The following is a 14,920-nucleotide window of genomic DNA, read 5'->3' on the forward strand; positions in this document are numbered from 1 at the left end:
AGACCCTCTTTCGACCAAAATTATGACTTCTGGTGCCGCCACTTATACCCGGGATACAGTCATGGGCTTTGCGGCAGACCTTACTTTCGAGCGTCCCGCCTTGAGTGGCCGTGACGGGCCACGCAGTGGGGGGGAGGACAGGGCTACGGTGCGGGTGTCGCCAGGGGCATCAGGGGCAAGTGACATAGCCAACATAGTGGTGACGCGTAGCGCGATTGGCAAACGAGAGGATCAACGTGTCGTCGGTAAGGGGGAAAGACTCATTAAAGGACATACATGAAATGTTGTTAGTTAAAGGCAGATAATGGAGGCTTAAGGAGGGAGCACGAGTGAAGAGTTGAGGAGAGGCGGGAGACCCAGCGGAAAATGGAGCCAGCGTCGGGGGGGTGGTGCCAGAGGCCCCAAAGGAAGGTTTCCTCGTTCTCGCTGCGACTGTACTGAGAAGGCAAAGGTAAGTTAGAAGGAAGCTCGTAGTGGGAAAAGTGGGGTTAAAGCTAGTTTCTCTTCTACTCGGTCGGAGGGTCACTTGCACTGTTGTTGTCATCTTTTCGGTCGTCGCCATCATCAGTAGGGCTGGAGACCGGGCCTGATGGTTCAGGTCGAAAACTTGCTGACTTGTCGGGCAGCAGTTTCTCGGCGCCCCCGGGCGGTGTCACGGTTCTCACCAGTCTCTCCGGAATCCACACCGGCTGGCGTCCTGGTTCCTGGGGAAAGACACAAACAGAGCCTCTGGCCCAGCTGAGCACCGGGTCAGGGCCTTGCCACAGTCCTGACAGGACATCTTTCCATCGGACCAAACCTCTATGTGATGGGTTTGGAGTGGTATGCTGGAGGGCAGGTGTCATTCCTTGTGAGTTTTCATTTAAGAACTTATATGTAAACAAGGCTACTGACAGTTGGGCTTTTGGGGATAGGCCGTGGCCTATTCCTTCCTTTTGTTTTTTAAGCAATTCTTTGAGAGATCTGTGTGCTCTCTCTATGATACCTTGCCCTTGGGGATTGTAAGGGATACCATGCTTTAACTGCACTTCCATAGTTTCACAAAATTTTTGAAAGGTTTTACTGGTATAAGCAGGTCCGTTATCTGTTTTCAATATTTTTGGCTTGCCCCATGCCGCCCAGGCGGCAAGGCAGTGAGCAATAACTTGATGGACCTTTTCTCCTGTTTCAGCGGAGGCAAACATAACTTGAGAGCATGTGTCTATTGACACATGTAGATATTTGGCCTTACCATACTCTGAATGGTGAGTGACATCCATTTGCCAGATGTCTCCCGGAATGAGGCCTCTAGGGTTGACTCCGATTGAAGGAAGCACTCTTGACTCTGTGCAATTTTGGCAGGCTCTGACTATATCTCTAGCAGCTGCGCGCGGTATGTTGAATCGCTTGGCTAGAGTGCCTGCATTGATGTGAAACTTAGCGTGAAACTCTTGAGCTTGCTGATGGGGTGTCAGCGCTGGGAAAATGTGTGGCTGTCGCGTGGCCATATCTACTATGTTATTTCCCTGTGCCATAGGGCCTGGCAAGCCTGTATGAACTCTAATGTGGGTTATGTAAAAGGGACACTGTCGGGCATGTATAGTTTCCTGAAGCTCGATAAAGAACGGTCTTACTGGGGAGGAATATTTTATCATGCCTACCGTTTCTAAGACCGCCACAGAATTCACGACATAATTGGAGTCGGATATAATATTCAGGGGGTCGTCAAACTCTTTTAGGATTGCGATGACGACTTGTAATTCAACCCATTGAGGCCTCTGTGGCTGAAAGAGTACTGTTTTTGGGGTACGCCCTTCTACCCAGTATGCTCCTGCACCAGTGCTTGAACCATCCGTATACACGGTGATTGCGCCTACCAGGGGCTTGGGCAAGGTTACTTTGGGAAAAATTACCGGGTGCCGGGTGATAAATTGTAAGAGGGGATCTTTTGGGAACTGGTTGTTAATATTTCCTTGGAAGGTACATCGAAGAATGGCCCATTGATCTATGCACCCAGTAAGCACCTCAAGTTGTTGGGCGGTGTAAGGTACCCTGAGATCTTTAGGTTGTTGGCCAAAATGCTGCACAGCCCTTTTGATTGCTTCCAATGCTAAATCTGCGAGTGCCGTAGGGTAATGCTCTAAACTTTTCTTTGGGGAGATTCCAGGATGGATCCAAAGTAATGGCCCTTGTTGCCATAACACTGCTGTGGGCTGTAGTATGGTTGGCAGCAGACAAGCTTCAAGAGGTTTTTGGGGGTCTATTCTTGTTAAAGCAGTGCTACTGAGCGCTTGTTCTACCTGACCGAGTGCTTGTCTCGCCTCCGGAGAGAGGCACCGGGATGAATTTATGTCTGGATTTCCTTTTAGTAAATCGAATAGAGGCATCAGGCTCGCGTTGGGTATTTTTAGATACGGACGAACCCAATTGATGTCTCCCACAAGTTTCTGGATCATTGAGGGTGCGTATGCCATCTAGTCTGAGGGTCATTTTTTGGGGGGAGACTTGACTAGGCATAATCTTTGCTCCCAGGAATGTGCTGACTTCTGCTATTTGAATCTTCTCCGGGGCTACTTCTAGGCATGCCTTTTTAAGCGTCAGGACTAGGTGTGAGAGAGCTGTTTTAAGAAGTTCCATGTCTTTATAGGCTAGTAGAATGTCGTCCATATAATGGATAATTTTTACTTGTGGGAACTGCTGTCGAGTGCTAGCCAGCGTTGTGGTAACGTACAGCTGGCACATAGTGGGGCTATTAATCATGCCTTGAGGTAAAACTGTCCACTCGAAACGTAGACAGGGCTCCTCTTGGTTAATAGAGGGCACGGTAAAGGCAAACCTTTTAGTGTCTTCGGGGTGAAGGGGAATGGAAAAGAAACAGTCTTTGAGATCTAGTATAAAAATGGGCCAGTGTTTTGGCAGGGCTGAAAGGAGGGGCAACCCCATTTGAACAGGCCCTAAGGACTCTATGCAGTTGTTGATGGCTCTCAAATCTTGTAACAATCTCCATTTGCCCGATTTCTTCTTTATAACAAACACAGGGGTGTTCCAAGGTGATGTGGAAGGGATAATGTGACCTTTTTCTAATTGCTCTGTGACGAGATGGTGTAGTGCTGAGAGTTTTTCCTTTGGTAGGGGCCACTGAGGCACCCAAACTGGAGTTTCGGTTTTCCACCGCAATCGTATAGGCGTGAGTGGGAAATTCCCCTCAGTGGCCCCTAGGAAAAACCCAGACCTCGTTTGTCGGGGTTGGACACAGTTTGTACAGGCACTGTGCGCCCTTGTAGTGAGGCTCCTAAACCCTTGCCAGGGACGTATCCCATCCCTTTCAACAGATGTTTTGAGGTTGGGGAGCAGTTACTAATTAAGGTGACGTCCATTTGGGTAAGGACGTCTCTCCCCCATAAGGATACGGGCAGGGGTAATACATATGGTTGGAAACTGCCTTGGTGTCCTTCATCATCAGCCCAATGAAGGGCAATTGCGCTCAACATGGGTGTCGAGACTTGACCTATGCCGTTAAGGGTTTCTTCTGCCCTGCACGTTGGCCAGGCAGAGGGCCATTCTTGCTGTCTTATGATTGACCTATCAGCCCCGGTATCTAGCAGGCCCAAAAGGGGCCTGCCTTGCACTTTAATAGTCAGCATGGGTCGGTGCTCTAAAGACATATGAAGGCCTTCAAAAATCCCCTCGGTAGATTTTTGTTCCTTTTCCGTTTTCCTCCTGTTTTTGCTCGGAAGGAGCGCGTGTAAGCTGGGAAGGAGTAAAAGTTGTGCTATTTTATCACCCTCTTCAATAACCAGGGTGCCTCGCATAGATTGAACCATGATCTGGACAGTATTTGTGGAGTTAGGGTTGATAACACCTGGCACAACTGCCAATCCTTTCAGGGTTGTGGACGCTCTTCCTAACAGGAGCCCCACAGTGCCTGGTGGCAGAGGTCCTTTAAAGGAGGTTTCTACCAACCGAACTCCTTCAGATGGGGTCAGTATGAGTGTGGAGGTGGCACAGAGGTCCAGTCCTGCTGACTCATGGGAGGCACGGACTTGGACTGGTGTTGCATCATTGTATTGCCAGCAAGGGGGTCCACCGGAAAGGCGGACCCCCTCTGCCCGTTTTTTGGCGCCTGCTCCGGGCGGCCAGAGAGGCGCTTGCCGTTTGCATCGAAGGCTGATCTACAGTCCTCCGCGCGATGGGGTCCCTTACGGCAACGGCCACAGAGCTTGGCCACCTGTTGAGTGTGGGTTAGCTGGCTCATATTAGGACAATTTCTTTTAATGTGTCCTGGTTTTCCACATTGGAAACATCCTTTCTGCCTCGCTCCTGCGTTCTTAGCTTGTTCTGCATTTACTCGCAGTGAGCTAGCCAGCATGGCAGCTAGAGTTGTACTAGTTAGTGGGCTGCCAGCGTCCCTGCATAAACGAACCCAATCGGTTAGGCTTTTACCCTTGTTCTGCACTAGGATTACCTTGCAGTCTTTGTTGCATTGTTCAAATATCATTTGTTTGACTACAGTTTCTGCTATCCCTGGGTCGGTGAAAATCCTTTCTGCTGTGTTTTGCATCCTAGCTACGAACTCGACAAATGGTTCAGTGGGGCCCTGGTGTATGTTACTGAGAGATGCTTGAGCTTCTCCCTGGCTCGTTAATTTCTTCCAGGCGCCTATGAAGCAGCGGAAGATCTGCCCATAGACTTCTATAGGGAACCCTGTTTGATTTTGGGAGTGGGGCCCTTTCCCTAGGAGCATGTCTGCATTCCAGGCGCCACGTCTAACCGCGGCGTTTTTCGCGGCTTGCTCTTCAGCTAGCTCTTCAAACCAGGCCTTCCAGTCTATATACCGACCCGGTGGCAAACAAGCACGGGCTAGCTGGTATATATCTGCGGGCGTGTGGTTTAGGGTGGCAAGATTTTCAACTAAATTTAACGTAAAAGGAGCATTGGGGCCATATTGATGGACGGCTTGCCTCAATTCCCTCAGAACTTTATAATCATAGGATTCATGCTGATTACCACCTTGGGGATTGATAATAACCGGATACATTTCTGAGTCTGGTTCTGATTTAAGCGGCTGGTATCCGCCTAGAACTCCGAAAGGTCTAAAGGTAAATGAAGGGGTCCATTTCCAGAAATGCCTTTTACCACTGCTTAATGAGATGGAGTCCTGAGGGCCTGCGTACGCAGGTGGGGGATACAGCTGTGGCTGCCCCTCCCCTACCCAGCTTCCAGGGAACTCTGGGCTGTGCAAGGGCGGGCCAGTGCAGCCTGATTCGGCCACCAGGGGGAGCCCTCGGTGAGGTTTTTTGGCGGGATCGCCGTGACCACTCGCCGAAAACCGCCGCGTACTCATTGGCGGGGCAGAGGGCTGCGTGGGTGAGGCAGGGGGCCTCTCCCAATCGATCAGCGGAGGTTCGTCCACACCCTCATTCTGATCATCATCCGACTCAGAGTCAGAGGTGTCCGAACTATCGCTGGACTCTGGCCGTTTACGGATTGGCGGCTCCCCTTTACAGGAGCCATCCGCAGACAAAACTGATTGAGTTTCCCGAAGCGTGCCCCGTGCCTGCTGCAGGACGAGGGACGGGCCGAGGCCCGTGGCAGCCTCTGCCTCAAGACAAGCGCGAACAGTTTCCCAAACGGGAACTAGGATTTGGTCCAGACATAGGCCCATCCGGCGCGCTCGGTCTATGTCGTGGCCAAGCTTTATCCAGGAGGGCAAACTAAGGCTCCCAGTCTGGGCGAACCAGGGGGCAAAAACTGTAACATCATCAAGGAACCTTAGGAGAGAACTTTTCTTAACTGAGAGGCCCCGCTGTTTCAAGAGGGTCATTAGCGGAGCTAACAGGGGTGAGCTTTCGGACTGCCCCATGATTGCAGTCGGCGCTGTCTCTTAACCACTCGGGGAGCTCTCCCGAGTCACCGGGGCTGCCTGAAAACCCGCGGCCCTTAGTTTCCACGTAAAGAAAAAGTACTTACCTCTCCGCGATGATCAGGCGCGGAAAGACAACCACAGACTCCGGAGGCACGTCCTCATCAGCTCGCGGATGCAAAGGGAGGTTCCCTGTACGGGCCACCACTTGTCCGTGTCTCCTCGCTCAACGTCGGGCCCCCGGCCGGCGGAGGGTACGACAAGAAAAGGGGGAGAGAGAAAGAGACGCAGACAAACCGGTCCTGGCGGTAGAAAACGAGTCCAGAATACGCAGCAGTTGTAAGCACAAATCTTTACTGGGTCTAAGCTTGCATTATCTATAACTTTCCCCGACCGGGTGAATACATCCCGCGGGGGAGTGACCTCTGTGCGGCCGTCAGGCACGGCTCCTTGTGGGTCGTTCCCCCCGCCTCGTCCGGGTAATACCTTATATACATAATTCAAGCCCAATAGGTTGTTGCCGCGTCTAAGAGGGTGATTGGTAGATCGGGTTGGTGGGCGTGTGTGTCATACGCGGAAGCAGGATGTGGGCGCCATCTTGGCTCACTCGATGGGCGGGGGGAGCTCTAGAGCAGGCTGCAGCACGTCCACTAGGCCTGACCCGGGTGGCGGCTCTCCACAGAGATCAATACCTTAAAACTAATAAGATAAATTGGTGTGTTTAATCATTATCACCAAGTCTCCATCAGTAAGATAGCTGGATGATACAAACTATATATGTAACTTATAATCAACTAATATATTAAGCATAACTCAGTCCTGGGTAGATTTAGAGATATATTCGTATATATATATGTGTGTGTGTGTGTATTTAAGAGACTGAAAACCATAAATACAAATTTTATATTAAGGAACATTTTCATTTTGGTATTCTAAATATATATTCTGTTTAAGATCATTTTACTTATTAGAAAGTGGGTAAGCCTTATAATTTCAATTTAAATATGCAACCAATTAATTAAAGTAGACTTGTGAAAGCTATCTAATCCCTACAAAATATGGAAATAGAAGCTAACTAGAATTTTATAAAACATGTTTAATTTATTAGGCTACAAATGTTATTTGTATACTCAGGAATATTTTTTTTTCTAAGTTACTTGAAGTATGGTAGAAGATAAGGAGTTAAATATATATATATATATATATATTTATGGGCGTTAAATATATTAAAATTTCAAGTGAAATTTAAAATATTCCAACAAGTTTCACTAAGTTTATTAATGTAATTTATGCTATTTGAAGCACTATTAAATTTAATTTTTAATGCTGGCTTGGCATATAAATAGAACTTGTACTCTGAATTTTAAATCTTAATGAATACATCATTTTTCTTATGATTTAATTAATTGAAAATTAATCTTATAAGCAAAATAAATTTCTGAAGTGTTCTCTGAACTTGCCCCAATACACACACACCATATACACACATGCGTATAAAAAAACCAAAAAGAATTCAACTATGTCATATCATGCCAAATAGAAATTCAGAGAAAGCTCCATAGAGAAAAATGAAGTTAAACATTATTTAGCCTATGCTAACATAAGAAGGTGAGAGGTGGCAAGGAGAAAAATAGTGCATTTAACATGCAAAAGATTGATAGGGAATCAATTTTAGAAGAAATATAAGGGAAATAAAATAAAATTCACTATGTATGCCTTGCATTATAAGATTCATTTCTGAGACAAATAGATTAAAAAAATAAATCTGATAAGGTAAAAATGAACTTTAAAGAATTGGGAAAACAAACTAAAAATGGAACAAGCAGCATTAATACATAATACAGAAATATTAATACTAAATTCATTGAGATTGAAAAGAAAAAAGTGAATACAGAAGACAAAAGGTTAAGATTACTAAGGAGATCATTTAATAAATACATAGAACAAAGAATATTGATAGTTGAGATTTCTGACATAGAGAATTCAGTAAAAGAAAAAGCAAATATTCCAATATTTAAAGGAATATTTTCTTGAGATGAATTAAAAACAATATTTTAATGAACCAAAAATAAGGGTTGCTTATTTTTTTTAGTGTTTGAGGACTACTATACTAATAACTACTAAAATGTAATTGACAAAAGCAGGTAATAGTGGCCATCTAATTGGAAAAGCCATCCATTATAAAAGCTGCACCTACTAACAGAAGAGGCCACTATCATATTAGGAACTTTACAAACTACCCTAAAGTACCAACTCTGTTAATTGTGGTAGTACTCATCAATACCATAAGTTGCCAAACTTTTTCTGTAAATAACTAAATAGTAAATATTTTAGCCTTTATGATCAATACAGTGTGGTAACTTGGAGGTAAATACTCCAGAAAAAATGTTCCTAGTCTATTCCTATGAACGTGAATCCATTATAAGTAGAACCTTTGATAGATACCTTCAATTAAGGTGTGATTCAATGGAATCAGCATGGATCTTAATCTTACTACTGGAGGCTTCATAGAGAAGGTCACAGAGAGAGAAGCCATGGGGACCCCCAGAAGCTGGACGTCAGTGGTACTCAGAAGAGAAAGAAGAAGGTCAACATGTGTATTGTCGTGTAATGGAAAAACCAAGGAACCCCAAAGATTTCCAGCTAGCTAGAAGACACTAACCCAGGACATCTTGTGCCTCAAAATAAGAATATGCCAAAAGAATGATGGGGACTTGGCCAAAGAAGAAGGAGTCATCTTGAAATGCCTTCTACTGGCCAAATCAGAAACAGATACAAGCAACAATTAAAAGAAATAAAGTCAATGTTTTTTAACCCATTGAACAAATTAATCCATGAATTCACACTGAAACTAATTAATCAGCAAGTGAACACATAAGTAAATAAATAGGTTCTTCATTCAGTATGGTTTAAAAATAAATAAATCTAGAAGAAATGATGGAGTTGTGAAATCATCATTTGGAAATTATTTTTGTAACAATTGTTCCAGGAAAGAATCTTCAGTGGATGTTATAACCATAGGTGAAAGTTTTCTGAGCTGTAGAATATTTACCTCATTTCAAAATATCCAAGCTTAAATTACTTAATAAAAAAGGGGGGCTTTTTAAAGGGTAAAAATTGTCAGATACTAACTAATCAAGTGATCAAAGTAATTATCAACTGTAAAAGGACAAATGAAAATCATGTACCATCTGTTAGGATGCAAAAAGGAGAAATCAACACTGTTTCTTTGTTATTCCTTCCCAAGAGGATTAGCCCAAAACTAATCAGGGGGAACATCAGAAAAACTGAAATTGATACATAATCTATAAAATAACTAGCCTGAACTCTTCAAATTTTTCAATATAATCTAAGACAAAGCAAGGCTAAGGAATATTTAGATGTAAAAGAAGATTAAAACCATGTAATGACTAAGGGCAATGTCTCGTCAAAGAGTCAGTGTTGGCCTGAGAAAGCAATTACAAATGGCAGTGTTGGGACAATTATTGAAATTTGGATATGGAATACAGATTACTAACAAAAATGTATTAATATGAAATTTCCTGATTTTGACAATTATTGCACAGTTACGTGAAGTAGTATTTCTGTTTAAAACATATATGCTCTGAAGCATGTGTGGATAAAGGATGCAATATTTGAACAATTTGCATAAATATATTCAGAGAACAATACAAATGAACCTAGAATGTAGACAATTGACAAATCTGAGTAGAGAGCAAAGAGTTTATTGTACTGTTCTCGCAATTCTTTTTATTTTTAATATGCTGCATAGTGGGGGTCTCATTTCATTCTTTTTTCTGTGTGAGTATCCCATTATTGCTGCACCATTTGTTGAATTTTCTTTTTTGGGGGGTGGGGGAAGCGCACAGGCTGGAAATTGAACCCAAGTCTCCACCGTAGCTGGTAAGAATTCTACCACTGAACTACCCTTGCACCCCTCTTGCAATTCTTCTGTATATCTGAAATTTAAATAAAAAATGAATTTTGGGGAAAGCAAAAAGTCTGGCTTTGGAAAAGATTTGGTAAGCATTCTACATGCCATTGTTGCCACCTTGTTAAATAATTCATTTTTATTATGAATTATTTCATATTCACAAAATTTAATGTAAGGAATTAACAACTTCTTCCATTATACTACTTCAGAAATATAATATCAACAGTTCATCCTATGGACCACACCTGAAGCCCAAATCCCTAAAGGGGTTTATTATTCTACTGATTTTTCATTAGCAATTATTCTGCATATCCCTCAACAACAGATAGTTATGTATGTTGTTTAGCTCTTTAAATAAATTGTCTGAATACATATATAATATAGTTATATATACGTATCTTTATGCTTCTGTAACTTTTATGTCCAACATTATATTGTTTATATTCATCCATATTGCATATTCTTAGAATAAATATTTCAAAACTTAATTGAGCAATTTTCTTTTAAGGCTATTGATTTTGGCTATATAGAGGTTTTTGGAGAGGAGCTCGTGACATTAAAAACATGTGAATATAAATATCTATGTTTATATCTCCCAGTGCATATTGGGAGATATTCTAGGGTACAAATATAGGGATAAAAATAATGGAGATGGCTATATGTACTTTTTTGACTTTTTAAATAAAATTTTAATTTGAAAAAAATTACAGATTGACAGAAATGTTGAAAAAATATTACAGTTTCCCAAACCCTTAACCCATTTTCCCCATTGTTAATATCTTACATAACTATGGTATATTAGTCACACCTAAGAAACTGACATTACTACATTACTATTAACTAAATTCCAAACTTTATTTGAATTTCACTAAATATGTCCTCTTTCTACCCTAGCAGTCAGTCAGGGGTATAATATTGCATTTAGTTGCCAGGTCTTCCTGGTCTCCTCAAGTTTCTGACAGTGTTTTAGTCTTTCCTTTTTGTTTCTTTTTCTTTAAATATTTTTATTGAAGAATCTTCACACATATACATTCCAACCATATTATAAAATCAATGGTTTACAATATCATCATATAGTTCTGTATTCATTACCATGGTCATTTTTAGAACATTTGCATCACGTGTTGATGCAAATAAAGAAGAAATAAAAAGAAGAAAGAAAAAATTCATCCATCCCATAACCTTTATCCCTCCCTCTCATTGACCATCAATATTTCAATCTACACATTTTTTTTACCCTTTATCCCCCCAATTATTTATTTTTATTATCCTCATTATTATTTTTTATTCATATGTCCATACCCTGGATAAAAGGAACATCAGGCACAAGATTTTCACTATCACATGGTCACGTTGTAAAAGCTCTATAGTTACACAATCATCTTCAAGAATCAAGGCTACAGGAACACAGTTAAAGAGTTTAGGTACTTTCCTCTAGCCACTCCAATACACCATAAACTAAAAAGAGATATTTATTTAATATGTAAGTATAACCTACAGGATAACCTCTCAACTCTGTTTGGAATTTTTCAGCCACGATGGATACTTTATCTCATTTCTCTCTCTGGCCAAGCAGGCTTTCTCAAATCCATGATGCCGGGTCCCAGTTCATTCCCAGGAGTGAGATCCCATGTTGCCATGGAGATTTACACCCCTGGGAGTCATGTCCCACATTACAGGGGAGGGCAGTGAGTTTGCCTGCTAAGTTGTGCAAAGAGAGAGGCCACATCTGAGCAACAAGAGGTCTCTGGGGGTGACTCTTAGGCATAATTATAAGTAAGTTTAGCTTCTCCTTTGCAGATATAAACTTCACAGGGTCTAGCCACAAGATTGAGGGCTCAGCCTATTAAATTGGTTGTACTCACTGCTTGCAGGAATATCAGGAATTTCCCAGATGGGTAAGTTTACTATTTCCTCCTTTCTCCCCAGTCTCCGAAGGGGACTGTGCTGGTTTGAAAGTATTACATACCCCAGAAAAGCCATATTTTAATCTTGATTCAATCTTATCAGGGCAACCATTTCTTTTAATCCTTATTCAATACTGTAGGTTGGAAACTTTTGATTAGATTGTCTCAACAGAGATACAATACACCCAATTGTGGGTGTGACATTATGATTAGATGGTGATGTGGCTCCATCCATTCCAGGTGGCCCTTGACTAATTTAATGGAATCATTTAAAAGAGGAAATGACAGGAGCCTCAGGCCTACAGAGAGAGAGCTGATAGAAACTTCAGTAAAGAGCTTACACAGATGTCGACATTTGGAAAACAGAGACAGAGATGTTTGGAGATGCTTAGAGCCCAGCAGACATTACCATGAGATGTTAAGCAAGCCAGAACCTGGAGAGAGCCAAGGGAAGCCTGAAGATGAAAGCCAGCCCAGGAGAAGCAAAGTGAGGAAGCCCCACAGGAACAGAGGATGAAAGCACGGAGCCCAGGAGCAAGGGACCAGCAAGGGGCCAGCATGCCTTCTCAGCTGACAGAGATGTTTCAGACGCATCAGTTTTTCTTAATTTGGACACTTTCACTTTCTTAGAATTGTAAACTTGTAACTTATTAAATTCCCCTTTTTTATGAAAGCCATTCTATTTCTTTTATACTGCATTCCAGCAACTTTCAAAAACTAACACAGGGACTCTGAAAATAGTTTTTTTTTAATTCTCTGCCCAAATTACTCTGGATATATCAGGCATCACACTAACCTATACAAATCTACAAGATCTTACGCCCTATTCAAAATTCCATGGAATTATAATGCTCAAGTAAACTGACCATACAAGTTAAATTAAGATAAAGTACTAACCAAAACATTTTAATTTTTGCACCAAATAAACATCTCTCCCTTTGATCTCACACAGTTGAAGTTTGAAAATATAAGCCATGTCACCATTTACCTAGTATTCTGATTTATCTTAGTCCTATCCAGATCAGATTCATTCATATCTCTAGTTGAAATCTGATCACTTCTTCAGCCTTTTTTGGGGGGAGGGTGCCTGGTCTTGGAATCAAACATGGGTCTCCCACGTAGAAGGTAAGCATTCTACCACTGAACCACTTGTGCACCCCTTTTTCAGCGTTTTTAACAGTTGTTCAGTGGGGTCATGCTGACTTTCATAGCTTCAGTACTCTGAGTCTCAGGTGTCTCATAAATACCCAAATTTTCAGCAAATGCTCAAACTATATAACAATTGCTCAGTATTTCAGATTTTAGAAATAATAGTTATAACAGCTGAATATATGTAACTGTTGTAAAAGCTTACAATCTAGGAAACATTATAATAAATCCTAACTTGATAACCCATGCGCTCAACTTCAGTTCTTTGAGATTCTATATTAGAATTAGTCCACATGAGTGAGGTATGATATATGTCTTTTTGTTTCTAACATTCATTCAACATACTGTCCTTAAGGTTCATTCACCTTGTTGCATGCCTCACAATTTCATTCCTTCTTGCAGCTGCTCATAAATCCATTTTATATACACACCACAGTTCCCCCTTCCATTCTTCAATCGTTGTACCCTCGGTCACTTCCATCCATTGTGGATCGTGAGCACTGCTGCCAAAGACACCAGTGTGCAAATGTCTATTTCTGTTGCCGCTCTTCATTTCTTCAGGTATATAACTAGTAAGAGGGTTGCATGATCATATGGCAACCCCCCCCAGCCTTCTGTGGAACCACTACACTGCCCTCCAAAGGGCTGCACCTCTCAGCTTCCCTACTAACAGTGAATAGGCACCTCTCTTTCTCAACATTTTCTCTGGCATTTGTTCTCTCTGTTCTTTTTCTTTTTTTTTTTTTTGCATGGGCAGACACTGGGAATCGAACCCAGGTCTCCGGGATAGCAGGCGAGAACGCTGTGTGCTGAGCCACCATGGCCCATACCTCTCTGTTCAATATCTTTGTTTGTTTGTTTGCTTGTTTATTTACATGGGCAGGCACCGGGAATTGAACCCAGGTCTCCAGCACGGCAGGCGAGAACTCTGCCTGCTGAGCCACCGTGACCCACTCCTCTGTTCAATTTTAAACAGTTTTATTCACACATGATATAATCCAATTTAAGTAAATAGTCATGACTTAACCATCATAACCTATATAAAGACATTTTCTTTCATTCCCCTAGAATTCATACCCCTCCCCGTATCAACCACTTGTTGACAACTAGTTTGGGCGTGATGCCTTTGCTACTTCAGTGGGAACATATTACAATGTAACTGTTGACTGTTGACCTTAGTTGTATTGATAGTATTTTTTCCCTGTGCACCATTCATTTTCAACATCTTCTATATGTATTTATTAAACTATATAAGGTAGTGAAAAATTATTTTTTAAAATGGTTATAACAATTTATATTATTTCTAATAATATATCTCAGTCTCTATTTACAATATGGAATATTAAGTTTGTTAAGCTATTGTCTTTAAATGGACATGTTATTGTTTTAATTTGTATTTTTCCTATTACTTATAAGAAAAACATATTTTTGTCCATTTATGTTATTTTTCTATCAAAATAAAAGGATTTTTACCCATTTGTACTATTTATTGATTTTAATTTTGATATTGATATTAATTTTGGTTAATACACTGAATATATTTGTTCAAGTTTTAAAAATATTTTGTTTAATGCAATTTAATTTATCAATATTTTTGTTTATAAAGCATGAAATTTCAAAAACACAGAATGGATATGATTTATCCCAACACCAAATTATTTAAGATATTCTATGAAGACAATTATATCATCAGTAAAATATGACATTTTTTATTCTTTCTTTCTAGCCCATAAAACTTTAGTGCATTTTACTCTTACTGCATTATCTAAAAGCACCATTCAATAAAACTGAAATGTGTGAGAGTTGGTTTCTTCTGATGGTTTTGATTTTAAAAAGAGTGCTTCTGACATTACATTAAACTTGATAATTACACTAGGTTTGAAGTAGGTATCCATTATTTAATATAGAGGAATTCTCTGCTGCTCTTAGTTTATTAAGAGCTTTTATGATTAATCAGCAGTGCACTTTATTGAATGCACTTTCTGCTCCTAATGAAAAGATTAAATAGCTTTTCTTTTTAATCTTTTAGCACAGTGTAATTCCATAATAGATTTGCTAGTAGTAAATCAAATATATGCCCAGAGAAAA

The 14,920-nt window shown here is 41.2% G+C and overlaps 2 protein-coding genes across 2 annotated transcripts; both read right to left on the reverse strand.

Annotated features, from left to right (window-relative positions):
* Window positions 1-3,194: 3,194 nt before the first annotated feature.
* On the reverse strand, window positions 3,195-3,803 carry LOC143680535 (endogenous retrovirus group K member 7 Pro protein-like). The gene has a single exon (XM_077156910.1). The coding sequence runs from the start codon at window positions 3,801-3,803 to the stop codon at window positions 3,195-3,197; it is 609 nt and encodes a 202-aa protein (XP_077013025.1).
* A 158-nt stretch (window positions 3,804-3,961) lies between these two features.
* Window positions 3,962-5,842, reverse strand: LOC143680536 (endogenous retrovirus group K member 113 Gag polyprotein-like). Its single transcript, XM_077156911.1, has one exon. The coding sequence runs from the start codon at window positions 5,840-5,842 to the stop codon at window positions 3,962-3,964; it is 1,881 nt and encodes a 626-aa protein (XP_077013026.1).
* Window positions 5,843-14,920: the final 9,078 nt, after the last annotated feature.

The sequence above is a fragment of the Tamandua tetradactyla genome, chromosome 4, assembly GCF_023851605.1.
Source record: "Tamandua tetradactyla isolate mTamTet1 chromosome 4, mTamTet1.pri, whole genome shotgun sequence".
NCBI lineage: Eukaryota > Metazoa > Chordata > Mammalia > Pilosa > Myrmecophagidae > Tamandua > Tamandua tetradactyla.